The sequence below is a fragment of the Nanorana parkeri genome, unplaced genomic scaffold (assembly GCF_000935625.1).
Source record: "Nanorana parkeri isolate BGI_ZX_2015 unplaced genomic scaffold, ASM93562v1 scaffold481, whole genome shotgun sequence".
NCBI classification, from domain to species: domain Eukaryota; kingdom Metazoa; phylum Chordata; class Amphibia; order Anura; family Dicroglossidae; genus Nanorana; species Nanorana parkeri.
This window is the reverse complement of record NW_017306749.1, coordinates 573,243-590,668: the sequence shown is the minus strand read 5'-3', so window position 1 is coordinate 590,668 and position 17,426 is coordinate 573,243. Positions and strand designations below refer to the sequence as shown.

Sequence of the window (17,426 nt, the reverse complement as noted above, 5' to 3'; positions counted from 1 at the left end):
TTACTGCTTCATCATACTGAACCACTTCCTACTTTCCTGTTCATCACTAAATCATCATCCTCACCACTACCTGAGGTGTCATAAGTAATATCACTAGATTATTATTATTATTATTATACAGGATTTATATAGCTCAAAAAAACAAAAAGAAATAAAAGCAAGGACATGAGGTTATTCATACCCATCGTTTTCACGCCTAGATTTGCGAATGGTGCCACCAATAGCACCACCACAAATGACAATTGTTTAATTGAAGAACATGAAGCCACCAATAATTACACTTTTGCTTTAAACATAAACAACAAATCTAGGGTATGGTGGAGATGTAGCTAAAAATAAACTTGTTCCCAGTGGAAGAGTGCTTACTAGAGATGAAGAAAAGAGCTGAGCACTATCCTGGCTCAAAGTCAAAGCAGTGGATTATGTTGCTTAGGCTAAAATACAAACAAGCTACCCAAGACAAAATGGCAGGGATGAATTGGCTTGTTGTGTTTGGAACAGTGATGCACTTTTCTACTTTTTCTTACCTAACCCCTATGACCTTCATAGCGGGTGAGCTCCCAAATGTTTCTCAGTGCTTACCCCACTCTTACTCTTCTTGCCAGCTGATAATGTTTTTTTTTTATTTGTAGCAGCAGGCTGCTCCCCAAACATTACAGAAAAGATGTGCATTAAAATCTGTCACTGCAAGGCTAAACTACTGGAATAGGACTACCGTCTTTTCACCTCATCTTCCCGAGATTTATTTGCTAGCATTTGCTTAGTGCAGCTCGGTTATAATATGCTTGACAATTGTTTAGGAAACACCCCCAACCTTCTGTCTTCTCCCATTGCGACTGCTGTGCATTATTTTTAGAGGCCCAAGCAACCAAAGTGTCACAGCAACTACCCATAAGTGGCGACCGAGGAGCCTACACTACCTTGTCCTATGAAAAACACAGTGCCACATCCACTATAGAAAAAAAATATTGATACCTTTGAATTTTGCAGAACCGTTTTTAGTTTCTTTTCCGAAAACATTTACAAAAGAATGCTGCCCCTTGATGTTTAAGGCCCCATTCACGATGAGCGATTTATCGCACGGTAATTCCCGCGACATCGCGGCTATTTACCGCACGATATCGCTCTCCAATGCATGGCAATGGGGCTCTGTCCGTCGCGTGTCGCTACAGCAGGACCCTTTTTGGAGCGGATTTTGCAGCGATTCTAGCTTGCTCAATGCAAGCATTTGCGCGATATCGCGCAACAAACGCGTGATATTGCGCAAAATGCAAATCGCGCGACAAACGCGCAATTTGCGAATCGCTCAGTGTGAATGGGGCCTAAAAAGTCTTAGTTTCCTGCAAAAACAGCTGATCCCTGAGCACTGGCTTTGATAGCCGGTTGTAGAGTGACTCCTTTATCAAGCAGAGTGCTATGCAGTCACCCTTGTGTTCCTATGAAAAACACAGTGCCACATCCACTATAGAAAAAAAATATTGATACCTTTGAATTTTGCAGAACCGTTTTTAGTTTCTTTTCCGAAAACATTTACAAAAGAATGCTGCCCCTTGATGTTTAAGGCCCCATTCAAGATGAGCGATTTATCGCACGGTAATTCCCGCGACATCGCGGCTATTTACCGCACGATATCGCTCTCCAATGCATGGCAATGGGGCTCTGTCCGTCGCGTGTCGCTACAGCAGGACCCTTTTTGGAGCGGATTTTGCAGCGATTCTAGCTTGCTCAATGCAAGCATTTGCGCGATATCGCGCAACAAACGCGTGATATTGCGCAAAATGCAAATCGCGCGACAAACGCGCAATTTGCGAATCGCTCAGTGTGAATGGGGCCTAAAAAGTCTTAGTTTCCTGCAAAAACAGCTGATCCCTGAGCACTGGCTTTGATAGCCGGTTGTAGAGTGACTCCTTTATCAAGCAGAGTGCTATGCAGTCACCCTTGTGGGTGCTAGTAAGCTGTCTGTCTCCACAAACACAGCAAATCAAGCTCCCCCCGCCCCTCTCTCCTCCAAGCTAGTAGATGAACAGTTACTGGGGGTCTGCTCTGTTGTTTGTGATCTTGTTTGTGATCTCATACTGGACAGGAAGTTCAGGGAAGCTGAGATGAGAGACGTGTAAACAATTGTTCAGAAACAACATGATTGTAAGTGTTTGGGCAAAAATTTAAAGTATAGCTTTGCTGGGAAATGTATATTTGTTTGATATAGATTGATTATTGAAAAAAAAGTTTGGAAGTTTAATACTTTAATCTTAACCTTTCAATCGGGACAAAATGTTCCTATCAAACAATGCAGCTCTTTTGAAAAGTTATTTGAGCATCTTTAAATAAACATTTATAGACTCAGCAAAGTGAAATATTTACACATGGAATAAAAGCCCAGGATTAGAACAGTTCACATGGGTCTTTACTTAGGAGTTTCCTTCTGGAACTCCTGTTTCCTCCCACACCACAAAGACATGCTGGTATGTTAATTGGCTCCTGTCTAAATTGGCCCTAGTGTGCACATGGGATAGGTACCTTAGATTGCAAACTCCTTTGCAGGGAATGATGTGAATGTGCAACTATGTAAAGCTCTGCGTAAATTGTTGGAGCTATATAAATACCTGTAATGGAATAGAAAAATAAAACGTTCCAATGTGGGGGTAGCCTCACTGCAAGGGTTAGGTTTTATTCTGCCTGTAGTTCTTCTTTAAAGCAGAACTGAAGCCATCCATACTCACCTGGCTATTCACTCACTGCCGATGATGGGACATCTGCAAACTCCTTCGCAGGTGCTGACATCTTTTCCCTGGCTCCTATTGCAGATTTGTGGTCTGTAGCCATTTTTATTGGCCAGGCTGGAATGACTCAATTCTCAAACATGCACACAGGAGTTCATTCATCCCTGTACTGTGGGCCAGGAATGTGCATTTGCAGTTCAGTAAACATTGTGGAGAATTTTGCAAGAACGAAGGTAAGAAGCATTCATTGCAAAAGAGACATATGGGTTGATTTACTAACCTTATAAACACGAAAAAAAAAAAAAAAGATTGTAAGGGTTTCTGGAGGGGTGTAAATGACCGTCCAAGAGAAATATATAAGGAAATATGCAATGTATTACTAATACATGCTTAATTGGTTACATACATGATTCCATTAAACTTATTAAAAATCAATCCCTGCAGAGGATACATCAATTCATTGATTGTTTAACAACTCTAAAAATCATTTGATCCAAATTTCCAGATGTAATTTCATAATTTTCCAAAGCATAGCTTAACTTAATAGGCCCCGAGGCGTTTCGCCAAAGGCTTCATCAGGGGACCATTCAGGATGAATCATGCCGCGGGGAATGCCATGGGACGCAACGTACACCTAGTGCGTGCGTGTGTTTAGGTTAGTAAATCACCCCCATAGTATGCCTCTTTTTTAATGAAAACCCTTCCTGCTTAGAAGGTTTCAAATCTAAGCTTTAGTTCCACTTTAAGGACTTACTTTAGGGGTTAGGGTAAATGTAAGAGCCAGGTTAAGAGTTAAGTGTTGGGACAGGTTTTGTGTTAAAGGCTTATTTTAGGGGTCAGTTTATGTGTTTAGGTAAGGAAAAGTTTTAGGGGGTAATTTAGTGCAGGGCATAATCCTACTATTTACTGACTGTTGCAGCATATTTAGTATGGTCACTTGTTCTCTAGCCAAAATCCTAATATCGAACACTGAAGCACCACTAGTGTACCAATATTTAAAGTGACATTAAAGGCTAAATCCCCCCCCCCATGCTAATGTAAGGACCTAGCTTAAATGATGCCTCTTAATCTGATCATCTTCTCCAATGCAGCACTGACTCCTCTGTCTTAACTGGCACTTCCTGTCCCATGGAATCTGTGCGGGTGCACGCTGCTCCATAGCAGCAACCTTGTGTCTCTCCTCGTCTCCCGGCCGTAGATCTGAACTGCGCATGCGCCCGCCTCAAGATGCTTTGCAGCCCCCCAAAGTTGTTCAGATGTTCGGACGGGAGTACATGGTGGAGACACAGGTAAGTTTTAACCCTTTGGAAAAGTTTGAAAAAAAAATGTTTTTGCATATATTTACTGCTTGCTAGCACTCACCTCATAGTTCTCCTTTAAGTTTAACAGTTATGTTTGGGTATTGGGTTCAGCATAATGGTAGCTTACTTACGTTGTATTTCTTTTAAGGGACAATCATTTACTTTTTGGATCTATTTAGTCTTTTGGGATAGAATTTGGATATTACTGGTATTGGTTGTACTTAAATATACTGTGCTCAATATATTGTGTCTCAATAATGCTGATACTTTTGTAAATAATAACTATTAATAACTAAATAAAATCATATAGTTTTTAAGCAAATGGCAGTTCCAAACACTATGCAGAAAAACGGTGCTTCCTGGGCCAAAGGACGATGCTGAAAATGTATAGAAAACAATGTCAAACTTTTCTTTTCATTGCAATTAACAGGCATAATTGTAAAATGATACCAATGAATCAAATATTTCTAATGAATCTAAGAGTCTGTCTGCAGACAACTGCATTAAAAAAAATGGTATAATAGATATATAATATTAATCAGTGTAAGTGTCATCATGGGTTTGTATCTACTCACCATTTGCCTGAAAGCGTTTTCCAGTGCACCAATTACAAGACTTTCAGGAAATACTTGTTTTTCAAGGTGGAAGCGAAGCACAGTGTCTAAAGGGGGTTCCGTTTTCTCCTGAGTCTGTGTATTTGAAACAATCCCATTCCTTGTGTCATTTTCTAGACACAGAGGAGCAGCAATTGTAGGCTTTTGGAGAATATATACCAGGTCCCTTAGCTGATCGCAAATGTGAAGGTGAAGGAGCCTCGATGCTGTCAAAGAGCATCCATATCCTGCATGACCATCAAAAAGTCCCCAGTAATAAAAAGATAATCCATCGCTGATCTAAAATATGGCAAAGAAAAAGGAAATGATTACCAAGACATGTAAGAATCTATCATTATAGTACACCTGATCTAAACTGGTCAATTCAAAATCGGTGCAGGAAGAAAAAATACATAACCAAAGGTTAACTTCAGTTAAAAGTACACTTTAAAGCAATGGTATGCAGAAATAAAGTGCAAATCTTTTAACATTTCCTGTAAAAGTCAAGCTTGGACCCACCCCTGTTTCCAAAGGCTCCTATTGGTTACCCTATTGATGGAAAGCCTTACTAACCAATTTGAAGACTCTGGAGGTGCTCAACTTTTACATGTATATACATGTTGAGCGGCCTAGATGTTTAAAAATGGGGTTTTCACTGAGGTATATACAGTATAACATAAACAAACTATATATCTACTGATTGCTGACGTGCACTTTCACCTGTGTTTTTTCCATTTGAATTCATATGTTCAGTCTGAATTGGCACGTTTATCATCAAGTTTATCATCAAACTAAACTCCAGAAAGTTATAAAGACATTTGAATGCAGGTCAATATTAATTAATACACCGTTAACTTTTTTTTTTAATCCATGCAGTGTAAGTACCTGATTTTGACTCGATAACAGCCAACTGCAGTTCATGTGCAGCAGATTTCAGACTGGGAGAGGAAAAAGCAGCACAAGGAGCCAATCAGAACTGTGTTAACAAAAGACATGCCCATTGGAGAAGAGAGCACAGTGAAAGAGAGATGAGCTTATTAGTCTGTTGCTTCTTCCTTTTACTGCCCAGTCAGAGGCTGCGGAAGGGACAAGACCTGTAAGTATTGCTTAACTGCAACAGACAAATGAGGTAGCCTGCCCTGCTAGGCAGCGCTGCTCTATGCGGCAGAGCTGTATAAATATTAGAAATGGATTGACTAAATTACTTACTCGCTGGAATCTCTCTCTGTCAAGAACGCATGAGATGTATGGTGATCTCTCCCCCCTGTGTTGGAGGGGATGTGGACAAAGGGGTACAGATCCTGCACAGCCCCCCTGAGACCTTGCAGAGCCCCCACAGATCCTGCACAGCCCCCTGAGGCCCTGCAGTTGTTTGCAGATACACCCCTGGGTACAATGGCGCACATTTGGTGGACTTGCCCCATTATACAGGGATATTGGGGTCAGGTGAGGACTTATGTTGAAAAAATGATCGGTTCTCCTATTGAAGATGAGTAGTGTATGTTATTTCATTGCACTGTAGAATCTACAGCAAAATATAAATGCTCACTGATCCCTCACCTACTTAATGCTGCACAATCCGCCCCTTTACATCAGTGGTTCAAAAAAAATGATGACATCTGTAACATGGAAGAGATGGTTTTATCATCTAGAGGCCAATATAAACGATTCTATAAAATATGGGCAGGGTGGTTGGAATTTAAAGAAGTGCAGATTATGGTTTGGTGATGTATTTGGTACATTGATAATGGTCCAAAATTGATGTATATAAATTTAGAAGGGTTCTTTTTTTATTGTTTGTTTTTTTGTATGTATAGAGTAATTAAGTATAAGTGCATGTGGGGGCAGTTAAACTAAACTAGACGGGACTTAAGAAATGGTTATAAAGAAGTATTAGATTTTTTAGCAGAATAATAAAAAAAGGGAAAAAGGATATGTTAGATAATAATTTAATTATATTTATTTATATGTATGTATTAAGCAGAAATGTCTGCTGTCCAGATGGAAGCTTGTTTTGTATTAATATGTAAAAACTTTAAATAAAGAATGAAAAGAAAAAATGGATTGACAGAAATACTAATTATTGGTTAAACAGCTTCCATATACTGTATGTCTTTTATCAGTGTTGCAAGATAACTGACACATGCAGGTAAATGAAATGTTGCATGATTCTTCATTTGCAGTACTCCTCTCTATTAGAGTAAATTTATTATATACAGCTAAAAATCACAACCACCAAAACCAGACTTTTCTTCAAAAACAACAGGAGTGAGTCCCCTACTCTCATGTGCAAAAAGAGAACCATGGTGCTGTGATGTAGCTTGAGATTCCTGTTTTTGTAGCATGGTTCCAAGTATTGCTTGCTGCTTGGTAATAGTTGGTTGCTGAAACAGTCCTGTAACTACAAGCCAAGCTAAGTTACACTTCCTTTTAACTTCAATTTTATCTATATCTTCTCCCCACACACACACACACACACACACACACACACACGTGCCTCTTAAACCATGTACACTTGCATGTCATTGTAAAGAAAAGCTCTCCTCATACTTATAGGCTTCTACATTTTACAAAAGTGAAAGAGGAAAGTCACTAATCAAAAGAACTTGTGTATGTCTAAGCAAGCCTAGGCATGACCAGTATGCCTTACATCTTTAGTTTTAAACACCTTTTTGTTAAATATATTTTAAATGGAATCTATCATTAGAGAAAATTATCATTTATCAGAGATGCTGGGGATGCCACACAGTCACTTTGCAAACTGTAAATTGATGAAATCCTACACAAAAAGGTGCATCACTGTGGAAACATGTAAATTACATGCCTGCCCTTTCTCAAGTTCAAAAGGCCTTTTAAATTTGACAAAGGATGGGGATGCTCAAAACCGTTGACCCTGTGGCCTATTTGCACATTTATACACTAATGTATCTTTTGCATAAGATTTAATAATTGCATATCTTTTCAACTGATTGTGCAGCATCCTGACGTTTTCTCTGGATTGATTAGTGTCATTGTTGTGTCCACTTGATGCAGTCAAACAGAATACTGCTGCATCGGTCTCACCCCCTTTGATTATCCAATGAATATGTGAAATAAAATTCCAGGAAAGGGGAGGGACAGCGATTCATCATCCCTCTCACTTGCTGGGCAATAAGCAGAGTAGCAGCAGATCCTGTGACTCTCAGCTACTCCATAGAAGTTGAGAGCCACAAGTACTTAGCATGAGCAGGCACAGTTGACATTTTCCACAGCAATATCAAAAGTGCATGCACACCAAAGTTTGGGCCACCTCTGTCTCTGGGCAGAACCCATTCCCCTGCTTCCTATGCTCCCTTTTCCTAGCTGCTGGAAATGTCCTTCACAATGGTGCCAATTCTCCGCATGCACAATTTGCACCAGAGGACCTCACAGAATATGCTTACTAGGCTCCTATAGCACTTCTTTTACGAACCGCTGCTGCGCTGATGTACACTTATTTACCTGCTACTGCTTCCCTGACACGCACTTAATCACTTACCACTGATGCACACTTATTCACTTGCTACCACTGCTCCAACATGTACATTTGTATTAATCCTGTGAATGGGCACCCTCTTATATATAGGAATTCCCAGAGCACTATAGGTCAGCTATAAAGTGGTGTAGCAGAAAAAGACTGTGTTAAGGCTCCTTTTGTCTAACTTGAAACTTTGGATGGAGCTGCAACTGATACAAACTGTGAAAAGAAACTAGAGCCCAACAATCTTACTGTTTAGAAGACTAATTAATATTAATATGCAATATTCAAATATACCTGACTAAACAATAAAAGGAAAATGCTATCACACTGGTGGGTATTGGGAGAGTCCATGGGGAAGGGCCCCATTACACTGGTAGTCATTGGGAAGAATGCCCCTTACAATTATGGTCAGTGGGAAGAATGCCCCCTTACAGACAGCTAAAAAGATCATTTGTGTCAGTGGTATTATCTGGGAGACCCTAATTGCTAATTTCTCAAGGAACCCCAGGGATCCATAGAACCCTGGTTAGATAAGGCTAACTTAGACTGTAGTTGACCTGTGTGCTAAACAATCATTTGTACTAATGAAAACTCCTAAAATGCTTTCCTGCAGAGAATGATTATCCGATCAGTTGGGGAATCGTTTGTTGATTGATATCTACCATTTCATCTCTTGTCAGTGATCATTTTTGTACTTAGAACATTGAAATGTTTATATTAAAAGAGAACTATGGGTTAAGTGTTTTTCATAGTTCTCTTTAGGTTCACGGGAGGACATATACTAGCATCCTCCCGTGACCAAATTCTCAATATGTCGCGAGCTACAGCGCGTATACTATGACTCGCGGTATACTAAGACCGCCCAAGCCGGGATGGATCCCGACAATGCTGTCGAGATCCACCCAGCTGCGTGAATGACAGCTGGCTCTGCCTATCTACAGGCAAAGCCAGCTGTACCTGCCCCCTCCCCTGTCCGTTCCTCCTTTCAGCACCGGAGAATCAGAGCGGGGAGGGTGGGAATCCCTGCGGGGAGAGGTGACTGACAGTCACTGCTCTCTGCAGGGAGATGATCGAGAAGTGAGCGAGCGACGGTATGTGTTCGCTCACTTCCCAGATCAATTGAGCCAACGTGTGACAGTTTCATTGTCACACGTCGGCTCGAACTATGAGGATGAGTGATTTTCACTCACCTCATAGTTCTCCTTTAATTAAACATTTAAAGGATATTTGTTGAATCTCCCACAAATCAGCCTGTATATGTCCAAGCTCTGTGTGTTGTCTCTCTTACAACCATATTGCACAAATATTACTATTTAGAGGGGTACTTATTAGAGAGGTTTAAGAAAAAAAAAGGAAATTGATAAGTTGGTCTTCAAAAAATGCATGCAACAACTGTGGACATCATCACTACTTCTGTACGTCACAGTAGGCTTGGTCATCAGTTAACCAGCTTTAATAATTGCACGTGTTCTGCTCAGCACCTACCAGCAGTTTTATTAAAACAATACATTTGGCATTTAGAAGCTTAAATCCCTGAGTGTTCAGCCATGTCAATAATGTTTACAACATACCTGAGTATCCGATTGCACATCAGAGTTTTGAGATTCATTGCATTTGCTATTCAATCTACCATCTCTTTCTTCAACGGTCACAAATTCACAACAAGCCTGGTCTTCATTGTGTTGACTTTTCCCAGCATTGATAACCCTATATAGAAGTAGAAAATACAAAAAAGTAAATGCAGTAAACTATTATTACGCAAAGAAATTAATACCAGCAAAATGCTAGGAATAATTCAGATTAGTGGACCCTTCTAATACCGTGGTTCTCAACTGGTGGGTCCGAGATGGCGGCTGGCAGCTACGCATGTGTAACATCATCATTGTGACAATGATGGGGGATTTGAGTCTGAATATTGCAGAATAGAATTTGTTTGTTTCCCCAGTCAGAGCATCTGCAGGTATTCTTCATTTAGAATTAATAGGCCCCTCCACATTCCACAGAAGAGATGCAGATGGCTGTGATGTTTTATTGTTTCAGTCCGAATGAACTTCCAAAAATCTTGCAAAGCCTTTTATGGCTGTCGTAATTAATGGCATGGCACTAGGCACTCCATATATTACGAGTGAACATTTTAAAATAAACAAGCAGGTCTGCTAGGTGATGACCTCGCATTCCCACGAAAGTCAGAAACCCTAAGTTGGAAAATCAAGCTACATTTTGTATACTTTGGAATTTGGGCGGGGATAGGTAAACTAAAGGTTCATCCTCCGCCCATTTGCCCGCCCACCCCTGCCTAGGGGCTGGCTCCGGAACACCCTCCAAAAGGGTCTTATAAAATATTCTGTGTTAACAATTAGAGTGGCTCTTGGTTTTAAACATCTTTGAGGAACTAGAAGTCTGAATATTGGAGAAGAGTTCCCCTTTCATCTTTGGACATTATCTGCTGGAAGTCTGCTTGAAGAAGAGCCCTGCAGACTTCCACTTTGCTTCTTGGACTCTGAACTCTGTCAGAACTCACAATTCCAGGACTGTTGAGTATTCTTCTTTAATTCCCTTTTATTTTGCTGTTGTATATATATTTTGTCTTGTTTATTAAATCTTTTTCTGTATATTTTCGGCACCGTTTCTTTTATTAAAGCGCGATATAAAAAATCGTTAAGCTTATCTCTAAGCTCTAATGACGAACTTAAAGTATTCTTGCTCTCTGAAGAGCGCTACTGTATAGTAAATCCTGTCATATTCCTGTCTGAGAGGACATCGGTATCACAGGCATTTTTAAGTGGTTAAATTGTTGCAGCAGTTGCTGGGCACGGTTTGTGTTCCGAAAAACACATGGTGGCAGTGGAAGTTTGGTGGGTAAAGGGTTAACTGCGGAGTTAACCAACCCTGGTGACGATCGCTCTCAGTCTGCTGGCCTGAGATTGTGTCCTGCGAGCTGGGGAATCTCTGCGCAGGGTGAGGCTGAGAGTGCTATCGCCATGTCCTTGTGACGCTCACGCTCGGTTCAGACTTGTGTAGGGTCACGTGGGATTGACGTACAGCGGGTCTGGGCCAGGCGTACGTCACAATCATGTGTGTGTGTCATAGTGTCACAACGGGTAAAACAACAAAAAGTTTCCAGGTACACTCACCAGCCAGCATGCAAAAAAACCTGTCCAACCACTAAGGTTAAAAGCAGAGATTTAGATGCACGTCTTCTGCAGAAAATGTGAAAGCAGCACAGCCACGACACGGCACCTCCATATAGTGCGGTCCCAACTCTAAACTATGAGAGTCTCCATCTTGGAGCACATGGGGCAAAATAATAAATTGGGTGCAGGTTTGTCAGGAGGAAGCCCAACCTCCCTTAAAGGCACAGGTACGCACAAGGGACCCCGCACATCACAACGGCAGCTGAGACCCCCCATGCGTCACTGCACCAAATCAGTCAAGCAAAACAAATTGCAAACACACTCATCAATTCGTTACCAGCTGTACAGCAAGGTGCACATGGAAGGGCTTCAAATAGTAAAACAGCAAAAAGTTTCCAGGCACACTCACCAGCCAGCATGCAAAAAAAACTGTCCAACCACTAAGGTTAAAAGCAGAGGTTTAGATACATGTCTTCTGCAGAAAATAGTGTCACAACGGGTGACACCTGGCAGCCGCATTGGACACTCAGCCCATAGATGCCTCTGACTAAGACATCAGTAATATGTTAGGTCAGTCAAGGTGAGAGTCTGGTGTATAAGCTGGAGGTGGAAGCTGTAACACAGACACTGCCTGTCTCATCACATGCACATCACAGAGAAAGGTTTAGAGGATTTGCCTTTACAATATCACAACTTTATTGCATTGCTTTGCTATTCGTTTGCATGACACCCCAACGCACCTTCCACCCTCCATGCGCTGCAACACACAGTACCGCAATTCCGTGTGTTGCAGTGGAAAAAAGTAGTGCACGCTGTTCTGTGCAGTCTGTCACAACTGAGTCTCTTGCTCAGCTCTGGCTGCCATTGCCCAACATCTGAAGCAATGCTAGTTCCATAGCAGGCAAGTCACTGTTCATAATGTCATAATGCTGCACAGCTTAGCTTTGCCCTCGGTGTCTTGGTTGTGAAAGGTTCTCCTGAATACCCTATGCTTCCCATGGTTCACATATCTTGAGATAGGTCAACCAGCTCAAAACTAACATCACATCCATTACTGTCTCTCTTTTCCTTATAATGTTATTGTTTAGATTGTGTAAACACAATCTACCTAAGTATCCGTTTGCACATCAAAGTTTTGAGATTCATTGCATTCGCATACCTGAGACCCAGACCCAGAGCAATGGAGCCTAATCAAGTTTTATAGAAAAAAAAAACACACACTAAGAGCTGATGCCATGAGTACTATTATGGTTTATGTTTGTAGCTGCTTTGTTCAAAGTGAGTACAATATATTTGTTCTCAATTAAGATAGAACAAACACTCTTGAAGTAATGGTGCATAATTGCTAAAGGGTATAACATTTCTTCCAAGGACTAGTCAGCAGTATTGCCGTTGATCTTTTACACATTACTAACTTACCGTACCTTGTTTCACACTGTGTCTCCGTGTGTAAATGGCCATCTTGGCAGAAGCAGGACTTTGCTTTCTTATGTCAGAGTCTCCAGAGAGGAGAACAGTGAGCAGCACAGTAGTGACATCACCAAATCACCAAATCTATCACTTGAGACCAACAGTCAACGGCAACAGTGCCTTAGATCTCAACTGCATATATACAGCTATGACGGCACAGGAGAACCTAGACACCCTCACTTACCAGAAAGTACACATATATTTTTTAGGAAGAATTCAAGACAAGTCAAGGTTCATTTTAGGGTACTGTGTAGGCACATATAACATTTCACGTCACGTCATTTCATAACACGTCAAGTTTTGAGTTCAGTTCCACTTTTAAAAGATACTGAACTCTTGAAGCTGTATTTCCATTGGCATCTTGATGAGCAGTCTCCAACTTATATGCATGAAAACATTAGTACTTGCCTTAAGAGTATGTGTGCTAATTCATCATAAACCAGTATCTACAGTATGTGTTGCAACCCCTCACTGACTAGTTTCTAGAATAATCGTGTCAGGTTTTTGTTCTGACAACTGTATGCCATTGGGGGATTCCCATTCACTTACTATCCTGTAGAATCAATGAGTAGTGAAAATAAATCTCTCCAAAGGGCAGTCTCCTTATAGATCATAGTCAACGGAACAAGTATCCCTAATGAAAGATTTCTCCTCTATTCCTCTTCTGATGACAATGCAGAGCTTTGTTCATTAGTACATTTGACCATTAGCACGAGGAATGAACACTGTTAATGCTATATTCACCAGTGTTACAGGATCTACTGTGCATATTACCTACCATAAAGACTGAAAGTATTATTTGTATCTTTTGAAATATACATTTGTTTTTAACCTGTGACCCTGTGAATCAACTGGGAAAGCACCCGCAGGTCCTAACATCTAGTGGACTGGCCACCACTGTTCTAGATTGTAAAATAAAAATAATACTTTTAGAAGAGCAAAAAAGTTTGGGTGTAAGAAAAAGAAATCATCTTCACACTATAGAGTTTCACTGCTTTTGCTGCAAATGCTGTGGTAATAAACTTTCTATCTGAAAGATAAACCTCTCAGACTTCCTTTGTGGGTGGGAGGGAAGCAAAATGTAGCCTTACTGGTTATCACACATTCAGTCTTGTGACACTTGGCTAGGAGGCCCGGAATTCTTTCTCACTAGAACTTGTTCCTGTATTCATTTACCTCACTACTCTGTGGCTATCAAAATCACAATATGTACAGTAAGTCAAATCCCGCCTATAAAAAAGCCTCTTGGCGATTGCATTCACTATCCCCTCTCCTGCTCTCTGCAAGTGTTGCGTTGTGTCCAATTTTTTGCGGAACGCGTACTCCTCTCCTTCCCCAGTTTGCTTCACAGTTGAATACTCAGGATGGAAGCCCCTGTTCCACTGTGTGTGCAGACATGTGAGCCTGTCATGACTGTGTATGTGCCTGGGCTGTGTTTGTATACACCAGCTCTCAAGGAGCTTACCTAACAATCTAAGGTTCCTATCTAAGGTCCCTTTGTGTGTCTGCCCTTACTGTTTGTGTACATGTGTGCCTGTTGTGACTATGTGTGTACCTCTCATGACTGTGTGTGTTCCCAGACGGTGTGTGTATATGTGTCCGTCTGTTGTGACATTGTGTGTAAACTTTACCCACTGATATCTCACCGGAAAGGTTTACTCAGAGTAATCCTTTCAGGGAGAAAATGCCTCTCTCGCGGACATCAGGGAGCTGCTGTCCAAAAGAGGGAGACTCCCTGAACATCAGGGAGACTTGAGATCACTGTGACTGTGTGTGTGCTCGCAATTACCCCATACAAAACCTACATTTTGAGGTGTACATGGGAAGTGTAATATACAAAGCAATACAAAAATCTACCAGCACCCCCAACCACCCCCCCACCCCCCCCAGCTGGCTATCACAAAGAATAATTAAACCGTTTCAATATCATTACACACGGAATATTCCTGATTTCCCGGGAAGCCGGCTCCATGCTAGCAGAAATACAGGTATCGGTACTCGGTATCAGCAAGTACCGTAAGATAAATATCAGTACTCGTACTCGATACGGAAAAAACGGTACTGGTGCATCCCTACTAAAAACATATTTTTTTTAGGAGAGTGTATAATGTGCAATAGTATAGTACAGGGGTAGGCAACTCTGACACCCCAGAGATGGTGAAACCACAAATCCCATCATGCTTCTGGCTCTGGGAATCATGCATGTGGCTGCCAGTGTCTTATTTCTACAACTGCTGAAGTGTGGAGGTTGCCTACTCCTGGAACAGACATTTTTTTTTTATATGAGACTGACACAGCAGAAACTATGACAATGATGTTAAAGGGTCAATCTATCCAAAAGGAACATTGGTAGATGCTAGTAAGATGAATGCATTTATGTCTATTAACTCGAGTATTTTGAGGCAAGATTTTTGTACTTATAGACATTATTTATCAGAAGGAAAAAGCATTAGAATCCCCAAGAGAAGCAGTTTGCGGTCGGTTTCTGCAGCACTTTGCAGCAGGATTCTTGATCGTTTAGAACTGAACTTGCATTGTTTTTCTATCACAACAATGAGGTCAGTGATATCTGAAGTTCCCGTGAAAACAGAAAAACAAATCCATTTCACTGTTTTTGTGCTTCCCTGTACCATTTGGTAGTCACATGTGTTTCTGGGCTCCAGCTTCCTTCTTTTAGCCAAACAGTTTTTTTCACTACCGTTTCTTAGGCACTGAATCTCATAAAATGATTGACAGTCTTTTTTTTACATGTAGTTAAAGCTGCTTATAATTCCACCTGCCTGGCACTCCCACACACTTTTTTTTTTTTTTAGACATCTTACAAGGAAAGATGTCACTGTAAACCTAATTCTGTGTTTTTCTTGACTCTAGGTGAGCTTGTCAACATTTTAAAATCTAAAGTTAGGGCAACAGTACAGATTATATTGGCAAGCATCAGTGTCAATGAAATTATGGGCTTACATGGGGGAGGTATTTGGCCATTCATACACCACAGACTGTAATTTGATTGGACCTTTTGTGTATGTCCTGAGTCTACCCTGGTCCTTCAAGCCTCACCTACAAATGATAAGTATACATGTCTTGCAGCAACTTGCTCACAGCAGTTTGGGCTGGGATACCAGTCCAAATACACCCCCACCCCCTGGTTTTTATTGGCGACGTGACCAAAAGAAAGTCTGTCTGTGAGTGAAACCCCAGGCCGCCTGGTAGACCTACTGCAAGGTCTATAGAGACAAAAGTTGCATAAATGTTAATCAAACACAATTTCTTGAGCCTAGTGTTGGCCATAAACTGTAAGGTTAAAATCACTTGATTCCCCTATCCACACTAAAGAGTATGGATAGAGGACTATTCCCTGCCAGGCTACGGTTTTGACATCCAGCAGCTGCCAGAATGCGCAAACAGTGACTTCAGTTGACTGACTGCAGTCACTATTCCCGCAACAATTTTACGCCTACCTCCTTCAACAAAAGTCCATTGAAGAATCAAATTTTGTCAAACAGGTGAGCCACCCACAGATCGAATTTTGGCTGGAATTCAATGTGTTAATCTTCATCTGAAGAATGTTTATGGTCAGTTTAAGAATAATGAAATTATTAAGGTTAATTACATGTTCAGACAGCATAAATGACTTCGTCGGTTTATTCGTGAATATACAACTTACACCTTTATTGTAATTTACATGAGTATTGTACAATTATTACATTAAGTCTTATAAGCCAAACATGGCCCAAACTCTCCAAGGACCTTAGCCACCCTACCAATTAGTGAAGTTGTTCTCTCTCTCTCTCTCTCTCTCTCTCTCTCTCTCTCTCTCTCTCTCTCTCTATATATATATGTATATACAGTATATCAGTATATATCAGACCAATAATGATCCTGCCCCTTCTATCCACTCAATTTCACATAAGTGTGTGTTTATTTTGTAATTAACCCTTGAGGGACCAAAGGTAGTGACGCCAGCTGCCTAGCTGTCCAGACCAAACTTAGCTGCGCCCAGTATGCACCCTTAACTCGATAAATAATTTTCCTCCTTAAATAATGTCTACAATGCTTTTTAAGGCTTTTATTGGTACATTGTTTCAATACATTCTCTGTTATGTTTTATTATTAGCTGTCCAATAGATGAAAACATTTACAAAAAATTATTCACACATAACAGCTTTTAATAATTTAAAAAATAACAACTTTTGAAAATATTTCATTTTTTACAGCCTGCATATCACTTTAACAGCTGCCTCTTGTTGGCTGCTACTGTTAGGTCCTCTCTTGGTGCAAGGCAAATTGACAGCTGAACCGGTTGCTTTGTTTTATCATACCCATCACATGATGCGGAACCACTCAGATTCCTGATCATTAGTGTGGGAACAGCACTGACACTGACAGCACAGTCTCAAAACCAAAAGACACAACTGCTGCAGACACCTAGTTCCAAAATGGAACATAAATGCAACAGAGGACTTTTATGGAGGAGGAGCACTTGATGCCACAGCATCTGTTATTTTCTCACAGATATATTTGACTCTTTGCCAGGGGATGAAGAAGGTGTAGTTGGAGGAGAAGATGTGGGATGATGTCAGAGCTTACACAAGGTTGGTTATGTCACCCAATCCATCATGTGACAGTATTTGGGCCTGATCATTGGTCAATCAGGTTCAACACTGCACCATAGGAGTAGGTCACACCCCCCCCCCCCCACCCCCGACCCC

At 41.0% G+C, this 17,426-nt stretch overlaps 1 protein-coding gene across 1 annotated transcript in view; it reads right to left on the bottom strand.

The window, feature by feature from the left end:
* The window catches only part of LOC108790558 (protein phosphatase 1H-like), a 46,921-nt gene that overhangs the window by 17,526 nt on the left and 11,969 nt on the right, over positions 1–17,426 (bottom strand). The window contains exons 3-4 of the mRNA XM_018560847.1: positions 9,685–9,820; positions 4,597–4,914 (exon numbers count right to left, since the gene is read on the bottom strand). Coding sequence (XP_018416349.1) covers positions 4,597–4,914; positions 9,685–9,820 — 454 coding nt within the window. The remainder of the gene's footprint in view (positions 1–4,596; positions 4,915–9,684; positions 9,821–17,426) is intronic.